This window comes from Remersonia thermophila, chromosome 1 (genome assembly GCF_042764415.1).
Source record: "Remersonia thermophila strain ATCC 22073 chromosome 1, whole genome shotgun sequence".
Lineage (NCBI taxonomy): Eukaryota > Fungi > Ascomycota > Sordariomycetes > Sordariales > Chaetomiaceae > Remersonia > Remersonia thermophila.
Genome location: NC_092217.1, coordinates 2,014,175 through 2,024,059, shown reverse-complemented (window position 1 = coordinate 2,024,059; position 9,885 = coordinate 2,014,175). Strand labels below are relative to the sequence as shown.

The 9,885-nt window shown below is 57.9% G+C and overlaps 3 protein-coding genes across 3 annotated transcripts; 2 read left to right on the top strand and 1 right to left on the bottom strand.

The window, feature by feature from the left end:
- Positions 1–2,442: 2,442 nt before the first annotated feature.
- On the top strand, positions 2,443–3,435 carry VTJ83DRAFT_572 (uncharacterized protein; the record flags this gene model as incomplete). Its single annotated transcript, XM_071012351.1, has 3 exons — positions 2,443–2,799; positions 2,853–3,134; positions 3,235–3,435. 3 exons carry the CDS (start codon positions 2,443–2,445, stop codon positions 3,433–3,435), a joined length of 840 nt encoding a protein of 279 aa, XP_070869925.1.
- Positions 3,436–3,557: 122 nt separating this feature from the next.
- On the bottom strand, positions 3,558–4,294 carry VTJ83DRAFT_571 (uncharacterized protein; the record flags this gene model as incomplete). Its single annotated transcript, XM_071012340.1, has 2 exons — positions 3,558–3,698; positions 3,758–4,294. The coding sequence occupies 2 exons, from the start codon at positions 4,292–4,294 to the stop codon at positions 3,558–3,560; spliced, it is 678 nt and encodes a 225-aa protein (XP_070869924.1).
- Positions 4,295–7,161: 2,867 nt separating this feature from the next.
- VTJ83DRAFT_570 (uncharacterized protein) lies at positions 7,162–9,492 on the top strand (the record flags this gene model as incomplete). The annotated part of the gene is made up of 4 exons (XM_071012329.1): positions 7,162–7,281; positions 7,879–7,974; positions 8,042–8,118; positions 8,202–9,492. The coding sequence occupies 4 exons, from the start codon at positions 7,162–7,164 to the stop codon at positions 9,490–9,492; spliced, it is 1,584 nt and encodes a 527-aa protein (XP_070869923.1).
- Between the last annotated feature and the right edge of the window lie 393 nt (positions 9,493–9,885).

Here is a 9,885-nt window from a genome sequence, read left to right as displayed (position 1 = left end):
AAAGACACCCAACCCACGCAGCCCTAGAAACTTGGGCGGTGGGGGGGTTCCAGGTTGTGAGGAGCTGCCGATAGGGTTTTCTCACAATTGTGTTGATCACGGCCCATGTGTCTGTATCATGTTGAAACCCTCCTCCCAATGTCATTTGACTTTCCTACCTTAGGTAACCTACTTTGGAACCTGTAGCAAACTCCGGGGAGTACCACGGGTGGCTAGAGGCCTCCTCATTGGTTCACGGATGCCTCGAGCAATCGAGTGCATGTTGGAGTTGGCCAGGAGTTGACGGGAGTCGAGTCCAGCATTGAAAGGGGTTTTTTTTTTCTTTTTAAGTCATGCACCTCGCCCTCATAACCCTCTTCTTGATTTACTGTTCCTGGCAGGGAACTGATGGACACCGGTCTTGCAGCTCGGTCCTCAAAGGTTCGGGGGTTTGCTCGGTTTGACTCACGTTGGTAGACTCTTCTTACCAAGCATGCACATCCTCCCATGAACTGTGGTGGATGTCTCGGGCTTCAAACCTCTCACTTGCAAGGCGATCCCAAGCACGTACCCCTAGTCCCTAGGGATAAGAGGCCGCATGACAGGTGTGAAGGTATGGCCTGTCTCCCTCCTCATCCTCCCCGCAGTTGAGGGCAGGGTAGAACCAGAAGGAGCACGCCGGACTTGAGAGACATCAAGCGCGTGGGTGGGGGGGCACAACACGGTGGTGATAAGGAAGAGATTGGGTTGTGTGAAAGGTCCAACCGGACCGCCTGTTGAGTGCAGTCAAGTTTGTTTTGGTATGCAGTATCGGCCAAATCGACATCGGACACCACTCAAGCCCCTCTGATGCTTGAAGATTTGGGGATAACTCGTTTTACAACCCAATAACATGAGCATGGTATACCTTCGAGGCTCTGTGGATGCTCACACAACCTGCTGTTTCTGGTTGGTTTCCATGATGCTTTCCATCGAACCCTGTCCATCTCTATCATTCTATATTTTCTGCCTGTAGTGTTACGGACGGGGTTAAGAATGCAAATCCCAGCTCGTGGTGAGCTATGTTGGTGAAGTTCTGTCGACCGTTCGGCAGGAAATCTTGGATCCCACGTAAGTAGTAGAAAATGAGGCATGATGATTGTTGGTTTCACGGTTCAGAGAACTTGGATAACAGGCATCATGCAGGAGTGCTGATGCACGGCGTACATATCCAATGTAATTTCCATATGGTTATGTCTGTCGATTCTTTGGAGATGAGTGCTGAGTAGTGTGATGTGTCAGATATCACATAAAAAAAAACTAGGCGATAATAGTGTAGAATATTTCGCTGCTGCGGTGAAGAATGTTCTTTTGTGTTCAACGGAGGACAACTCGCCCCCCGACACAAGGATCTTGCTGCAAATTTCCGCTCTGTTGTATAAATGGGTTGAGACCTCATTTCATCCACCACCATCGTCGTCGTCGCCGTTGTCGTCGCCGTCGGCATCTATCTAGATCCCGGCCCCGGCCATCCAGTCGACATCGACGGGTCATCCTGAGAAGAACACCTCCAAGTCCTGTCAGAGGCATCAGCGTAGGGGAAATTCAAGAGGTCGACGAATACCATGTGATATCCCGCGGGAGGTGGCCTGGTGCTTCGGCAGAGGAAGCAAAGCCGGTTGAAAATACAAGGGTAGAACTCAGGTGATGCTGGGATTGAACAAGAACCAGCGATGCCTTGGGTTGGCTGGTCTTTTGATCTCTGGAAGATGCCTGAATCTGGAGCTTGGTCTGGCTATGCTGATGATCGGTATCCCGATCTCTAGGAGCTCAGCGGGGGTCCGTTTTATAGAACCTTCTTTGCCTCCGACACCTTGCAAAAAAAAAAAAAAAAAAAAAAAAAAAACGAGAGAAACTCTTGGATACTCTGCACACCCTCTGCAGAGCCAAACGATGCAGCCCTGTCCTTCTTGCTGTATGTCACGTAACACCGTGGATCCTCTGCGGTGTAGTTGTGCTTCTCTCTTCCCGAGACGAGTTACCTGACTCGGGATAAAGCAACCCGGTTTTCTTTTTTGCTGTCGCTGACCTCCAGCCAGGGCGAGTCCGCATGTTGATGGCCTAGTATAACCCTAACCCGCCATCGAGCTTTGCGCGGTTTGTTCATCATGAAGTCCCAGTCCCATTCACCTCTCGCCAGGGTTTCCGAACGAACTACAATCTCCAATTGCCCCAAACGGCGTGCGTTGCCAACGTTGCCCGCATCATAAAACGCTTGATCCTGCACCAAGACTGCCCGTGCGATCGAGCGTGCATTTTGCGTGCCGGAGAAAGGATCCAAGTCCCGGGGAATCATCGTCGAAGAAGGTGAGAGACCGCATTCAGACAACGAACACAGCGCTCTCGGATTCCCATTACCTAACTCGTATCTCATACCCGTCTCAAGGAGAAACAGAGCAAAGAAAAAGAGAGAGAACGAGCAAAATGGCATCGCCGCCCCTCATCACCCACTCCCGCCTCCTCTCCCTCTGTCCCGACCCCCCCGCCGCCGTCGCGGTGCGCAACCTCCAAACCGCCCTCCGCCTCAGCGGCCGCGACGCCTGGGGACGCGAGGGCCGCACCCAGCCATGCCTGGTGTCGGTCGAGGTGCGCTTCCGGCACGGATTCGGCCTCACGGCGCGCGGCGACCGCCTCGGCCGCGAGACGGTCCACTACGGGCTGCTGAGCAAGGCGGTGCTCCGGTGCGTGGAGGAGTTTGAGGCGGCGGGGGCCGGCTCCGCGGAAGCGCACGGCGTGAAGGACGTGCTGGCGGCGGTCTGGGCGAGGCTGACCGGGCTGGCGGTCGACGGCGCGGCCTCCCCGGCCCCTGGCGGAGCCCGCTGCTGGATTTGGAGACGGTGCGGTTCCTGTCGGTCACGGTGGGCTTGCCGAAGGCGTCGCTGCTCGGGGAGGAGGTGAGGCTGACGGCAAGCGCCGTGTTTGATGCCTCCCGGGCCGGCGGGCCGGTCGAGGCCAGGGCCGCGGCGCTCGAGATCTGCCGCCTGCGCGTGCCCACCTTGGTTGGGGTCAACGACAACGAGCGCGAAGCCAAGCAGTTCGTCATTGCGACGGTCACGGTGGAAGGGTTTGCAGGCGGCGAAGACAGCTACGTCGAGATTGAGCGGAACGTGGTGCAGGTAAGCTTGTTTCCTTCAGCGCGCTCCTGCTCTATTTCCCTAGGGCACCCAGAAGGTACCCAGACCCAGGGCTGGCAAAACGATGAACTGACTGGCGCAGACCATGGAGGCGTCTGCTTTCGAGACGCTCGAGGCCCTCGGCGAGAGGCTTGTCGCCGCCGTCCTGGGGATGTCCTTGGCCCGGTCAACATGGCAGGTGGGAATCCGAATGGAGAAGCCGACGGCTGTATCCCTGGCAGATTGTCCCATCGTGGAGGTTCGGGCGACGAAGGAGTCCCTTGGGGAGATTATCATGACATGAGAAGAGACGTGGGGAGAAGCGGCCGGCACATCTGCCACGGGCCCATAAACGAACGCATCAACGCTCCCCCTTTTCTACAACCCTAGCAGCTACGCCCGGGGAGAGGTGGTTGCCGGCTGGTCTCACTCCTCCCGCTCGCACATGGGAACGTCGCCGTTGGTCACCTCCTTGATGACCTCCGGGTCCGGGTCGAACAGCATGACATGGAAGTGCTCGACGGCCATGACCGACTTGAGCGACGCCCAGTTCCTGAACCAGATGACCTGTCCTGGGCCGTCAGTCTTGCGTGCGCTTTCGGCCAACAAACGGTGTCGTCACCAACATTCTCCGGGGGGATCTTTGCAAACGTCCTTTGCACATAGGCGTCAATGGCGGCGCGGGTCTCGTCCGTCAGATCCCCCGTCGCCGGGTCCTCGTCCAAAGCAAACTTGGTCCAAACCACCAGATGCACAATGCGCTTGTCGATGCCGTACGGCCAGTCGTTATACAACACCTTGACATCCTCGTCGCGCTCAAACGGCCTGCTGCCGCTGGCCACCACGGGCGCCTCCCACCCGAGGCGCTCGCTGAGGATGAAGTTCATGACGCTGCCGTGCTCGCGCTTGAGCTTCCAGACGAAGGCGCGGTAGCGGCGGAGGTCCGAGGGCACCCGCTGGAACAGATCGAGGCGGTTCTCGGCCACCCTCCGGCGCACCGTGTCCCACGAGTCGATCACGTACTCGCTGTCGGGCGTGCCGATGATGCGCCGGTCCTTGTCGCTGAGCTCGCGAAGGAAGTCCGGGCACTCGGCGGTACGGAGGGCCGGAGGCACGTTCACCTGCCAGTAGGGCAGATCTTGGTCTTGGGAGGCGCTGCCCATGGTGGTGGAGAGACGGTTCCCGGGGAGCGGAGAGCGGAGAGGGTCAGCAGCGTGCTTCGTGATGAAGCCGTGTGGTTTGTTTGTTTGTTGTGACCCAAAACAAAAGAAAAAAGGGGGGGGCTCTCTCCTCTTGGCGGGTCAGGAACTTGAGGGTTATTAGTCAGGGGTTGAGTGTGAGGCTGAAGATGCAGAATCTCGGTGACTGGAGTCGGGCAATGGACGTGGAAATCTGCATATGCAATGCACATGAGAGCCAGCTTCGTTCCGAATCAACACATTGGCTGACCATTGCTGGATCTCGGCCATCCAGGGGGTGTTTCTCGTTCAAGACAAGAAGTCAAAGACGCTCCAGCTGTGGTGGTTCCGCATGGGAACGGGAGGCACCGAATCGTCACGAGGCGGGGGGCCTTCTCTCGTTCCCCTGGATTCTTGGCGTGCACCCAGAGGGGTCCCGGAGGAACCTGGAATGATAGAAGCGACTCCACTTAGACTCCGGCCGGGCACCCATCCATCTTGGGCACCTACACAGTATGTGGACGTGTACATAGCAGCAGTCAGGTGTTGACCGGCCGCTCGCTCGAGCCGTCGCGATGCGCCATGCCGTCCACGGTCCAACCAACAGGTCCGTTGGATACCGCTGACCTTCATCATGCTGGTTCATCCATGAGAGCCGACCCCGGAGAGAGCGGCACGGGCTGTTGGGGATTCCCACGGGATAGGCCGAGGGAGGGACTTTTTCCATCTTTTGCTCACCTCGCTCCCGTCACTCCACCGGCGAGACAAACCATCCATGTCCCGCTCCCTCCCCACGTGGGTACGGAATTTCTGACAGGACCCAGACCCTATGTAAAGCGCAGCAGTCATGTGCCGTCCAGAAGGCACCAAGAACGAAAGAAGGAAAGATGAGAAGAATCTCGGATCCATTGAGGCGAACGGTGATGCCGGCAGTCCTGTCCAGCCTTCCCCCCCGCTGCGGAGATGGTTGGAGTTGGACTCAATCAAACCGCTGTGGATCCCAACAAGGGGAATCGAGGCCTGACGACATCAAGACATGAGAAAGTAATGAGACGTATGATGAGATATTTTTCGCTTTTTTTTTTCTCTCTCCCTCTTCCTCTCTTCTAGCGAGTTGCTTTGAATGGCGAATACAACCCAACCTCGAGAGGCGGCCGGAGGGCGCTCGCTAAGAAGGGCCTAGCCTCAGAGTTCGATATCAGGACGCCCGCATGGGCCGCCTCGTCACTCTCACATCCGAATTCAGAACGTTAGCGGAAATGATGCCGCATGTTCCTGCTCCGAAGGGAGCGTGGCTGGGAGCTGAGGTGTTGAAGGAATCCCGCCATTGCCCCTTATCAAGTCGTCAACGCGCAGAGGCTCCCGGGGGCTGGCAAACGCGGCGAAGCTGAGCTTCTCCCAAACAGGGCGGTGTCAAATTTCCCGGCGGCTTCCCGATCGATAGATGTATGTTTTATCTGGTGTTGACGGATAGGCGCCAGCCCAGCCGAGTTATCGTCCTGTTTTTAGCTCCCGCATCGCGGGGCTGAAATGTCTTGACCCCTTGCCAGGTCGGTTTGGCAAGCAGGGGACATCCCAGGATCCAGGCCCAGCTGGAAGGAGCTGGAAGCTGGTTGGCGTTTTTGTTAGAAGCAGAGGTACCTTGTAATTTTTTTCCTCCTTCTGGTCCTCGCCTTCACGGACGGTGTTGATGGGGTTGGGCCGTGGCAGAAGGGTAGGGTAGAGGGGGGGGGGGAAGCTCAGGAAGGGAGGCTCAGGAGGGGAGGCTCAGGCTTCAGGGACTGCCTTGGGATGGATGTCTGACGGGAGAATCCATGCGGTACGATGCCAGTTAGGTGGAGATGCATGCCTCCGGGAGTGACCGGAGAGCAACACAACTGGCCGCTCAACAAAACTCCCAACTTGCAACTCGCGGTGCAAGAAATGGCTCGTTTTTTTTGCTTGTGAAAGTGCAACCGTTGCAGCGGCTTTCCGCCCGTTCATCGATGCCCAGTGTCCTGCGCCCAGCGATGCACGACGCGGGTCCCTAGGTGGGCAACCGTCGCCAGCGTCGAATCCCGCGAAGGGCCCGACAATGGGAGTGTGGCAACCTGGGAGCCCGAGGTGGGTTACCGGCCCCACTAACAGGCGATGCCGTGAAGTGGTGGATGCAGACGAGCCCAGGGGGGTGGTCGATGGGAAATCGATAAAAGCGACCCGAATCCCTCCATTGAGAACCTCTTGGGTTGTCGACCGCCTCTTCGATCGTCCTTCTCTGTTTGTGAGGTCTCCTGCCTTTTGGCCCTTTGCAGAGCTTCAAGAAGCGCAGCTTGTTTTGTTTGGTAAGTGCCCTGGTTTTTTTTTTTTTTCGAGAAGAGGTTCTTCATCATGTGAAGATCGGGCTGGGGAGAGGAACAAACGGGAGCCCCGCCCCCCCCTGGCGGGCCCAATGCCTGAATTTCCATCCCCTTCGGGCCCCTCCAAACAAACAACGTGCCCCGCAGTCCCTCTGTCATTCCCGGCCTGGAGCTCGAATCAAGGATCCAAGTTCCACCGCAGGCAGGAGGGGCCAGGTCCAAGCCGGATCCATTCCCACCTTCATTCAAAACAAACTCCCTCTTGATTACGTCAATCGGCTAATTTATTGACTCCAGCTGCCCCTTCTCGACTCTGCGTTCTCTCTTCAAGCCTGCCAAACCCACCCCCGTGCGAGACCTGACCTTCTTCACCTCTTCGCCTTTTGGCCTTGGTCTAGCTCGGCTCTCTACCACCGCTGCTTTCCACCTCAGCTCAGCGACTTCGTCTCGCCTTCGAAACCCCCCTCCTCCTCAGGAACCGCAGAGCCCAGCCCAGTCCGGGAAGAATCACCCAACATGGCGGCCCAACCCTTCAAGTCCCTCATCCCCTCCCACCTCAAGTCGTCGAGCAACGGCAGCAGCCTCGACGAGGCCGAGTTCGCCAAGAGGCACCATGGCAAGACACGATCCCACATGGTGAGTTCCCGTGGTTGCTCATTCTCATCCCGTCGTGCTTTCGGGGTCTCCGTCCGGTTCCCGGGCGTTCTGGACGCCGCTGCCCGTTCCAATGGACTCCCATCCCTGCTCCCCCATCAACGACCACCCGACGTAAGAGAGGAGAGAGAGGGACACGGCCTGGCCTGTGCCCGTGGCACCCACCTAGACGTGTCTGCGCGCCGTGGATGCCCTCCATGATCGCGGCACGGGGTCTCCTGTCACCTGCTGGGCTGAGTCACGGAAACGGGGACAGAGAGAAAAGTGCCCGTTGGTGTCACTGCTCGCAGGTCACAGGTCGGGCCCGGCTGCGGTGTCGTCTGGTTCAAGCAGAAAGAGGGCAACAAGTGACGCCTGCCAATGTTGCCATGCCTCTGGAGCCGCTCAACCCGAGCTGCACGTCCATTTATTTGGTCCTCAACCACGCGTTGGGGAGGAGGCGGCGTCGTCCACGAGAAGCCGAGACCACCACAAGCAGCATTCCCTTTCAACATGACTAGACTCAGCGAAGAACCCCGTCCTCCGAGGGGGACCAGCGTGGCATGGCAGCATACGGCTAACACTCTCCTCTCCCACCAGGCCTTTGAGAACACCTCGACCAACATCGCCGCCGCCCAGATGCGCAATGCCCTCACAAACCTTGCCGAGACATGCAAGGACCCGGAGCAGAAGAAGGCAAGTCGTCAGGATGGGCCCCCCCTCCAGACAGCAGAGAAGCATGGAGCCTAACAGCGATCCGCAGCTCTTCGAGACCGAGATGGACAACTTCTTCGCTCTGTTCCGCAGGTACCTGAACGATAAGGCGAAGGGTAACGAAGTGTGAGTGGTCCCGTGACGATACACGGACGGCGAGACGGAAAAATCGCCCGGCTGCAGAGCGCTGACGGGAGACTTTGCGGCAGCTCGTGGGATCGCATCGCTCCTCCTGCCGAGGGCCAGGTCGTCGACTACGACACGCTTCCCAACACCGACGCGGTCAGCTTCCTCAACAAGCTTGCCGTCCTCAAGCTCAACGGCGGCCTGGGTACCTCGATGGGTTGCGTCGGCCCCAAGTCGGTCATCGAGGTGCGCGACGGCATGTCGTTCCTCGACATGTCGGTCCGCCAGGTCGAGCACCTCAACCGCACCTACGGTTCCAACGTGCCCATCGTGCTCATGAACTCGTTCAACACGGACGAGGACACGGCCGCCATCATCAAGAAGTACGAGGGCCATAACGTGGACATCCTCACCTTCAACCAGTCCAGGTACCCCAGGATCTACAAGGACTCGCTGCTTCCCGTTACCAAGTCGTACGACTCGCCCCTCCAGGACTGGTACCCTCCTGGCCACGGCGACGTGTTCGAGTCCATGTACAACTCGGGCATCCTTGACAAGCTGCTGGCCCGCGGCATCGAGATCATCTTCCTGTCCAACGCCGACAACCTGGGCGCCGTCGTCGACCTGCGCATCCTGCAGCACATGGTGGAGAGCGACGCCGAGTACATCATGGAGCTGACCCCCAAGACCAAGGCCGACGTCAAGGGCGGCACCATCATCGACTACGAGGGCCGCGTGCGCCTCCTCGAAATTGCCCAGGTGCCCAAGGAGCACGTCAACGAGTTCAAGTCCATCAAGAAGTTCAAGTACTTCAACACCAACAACATCTGGATGAACCTCAAGGCCATCAAGCGCGTCGTTGAGAACAACGAGCTCGAGATGGAGATCATCCCCAACGCCAAGACCATCCCCGGCGACAAGAAGGGCGAGTCGGACATCAGCATCCTGCAGCTCGAGACGGCCGTCGGCGCCGCCATCAAGCACTTCCGCAACGCCCACGGCGTCAACGTGCCGCGCCGCCGCTTCCTGCCCGTCAAGACGTGCTCGGACCTGATGCTCGTCAAGTCGGACCTGTACACGGTCAAGCACGGCCAGCTGCAGATGAGCCCCAACCGCTTCGGCGAGCCCCCGCTCATCAAGCTCGGCAGCGACTTCAAGAAGGTGTCGGACTTCCAGAAGCGCATCCCCAGCATCCCCAAGATCATCGAGCTCGACCACCTCACCATCACGGGCGCCGTCAACCTTGGTCGCGGTGTCACCCTCAAGGGCACCGTCATCATTGTGGCGACCGAGGGCCAGACCATCGACATTCCTCCGGGATCCATTCTGGAGAACGTTGTCGTGCAGGGTAGCTTGCGCCTGCTCGAGCATTAAAAGCGGCAGCAGCCAGGGGAGAAGGATGATATAGAGGTGGATGTGCTGTAAAGATTGGGGCGTGATGCGTGTTATCAAAGGGACAAAAAGGGAGGGAATCTGCCGTTGCGTTTTTCTTTTTTCTTTTTCTTTTTCTTTTTTTTTTATCGTGGTTTGTCATGGTCGTGTTGCTGTGTGTATAACAATTCCTTGATAACACGGGCAACCTTTGCATAAGACTTCGTAGTAAGACAAGAAAACAAGAGCGTGACAAACAAGGCTGCGGTTAATTGATGCGAGGTGTTGGTAGGTAGAGATGTTGGTAGGCAGAGAGGATGCCAGCGTACCTAGGGTAGGGTGGTTCTGAGGCAGGGGGAGAGAAGTTGCTTAAGGTGTAGATACATGGGGAGTTAC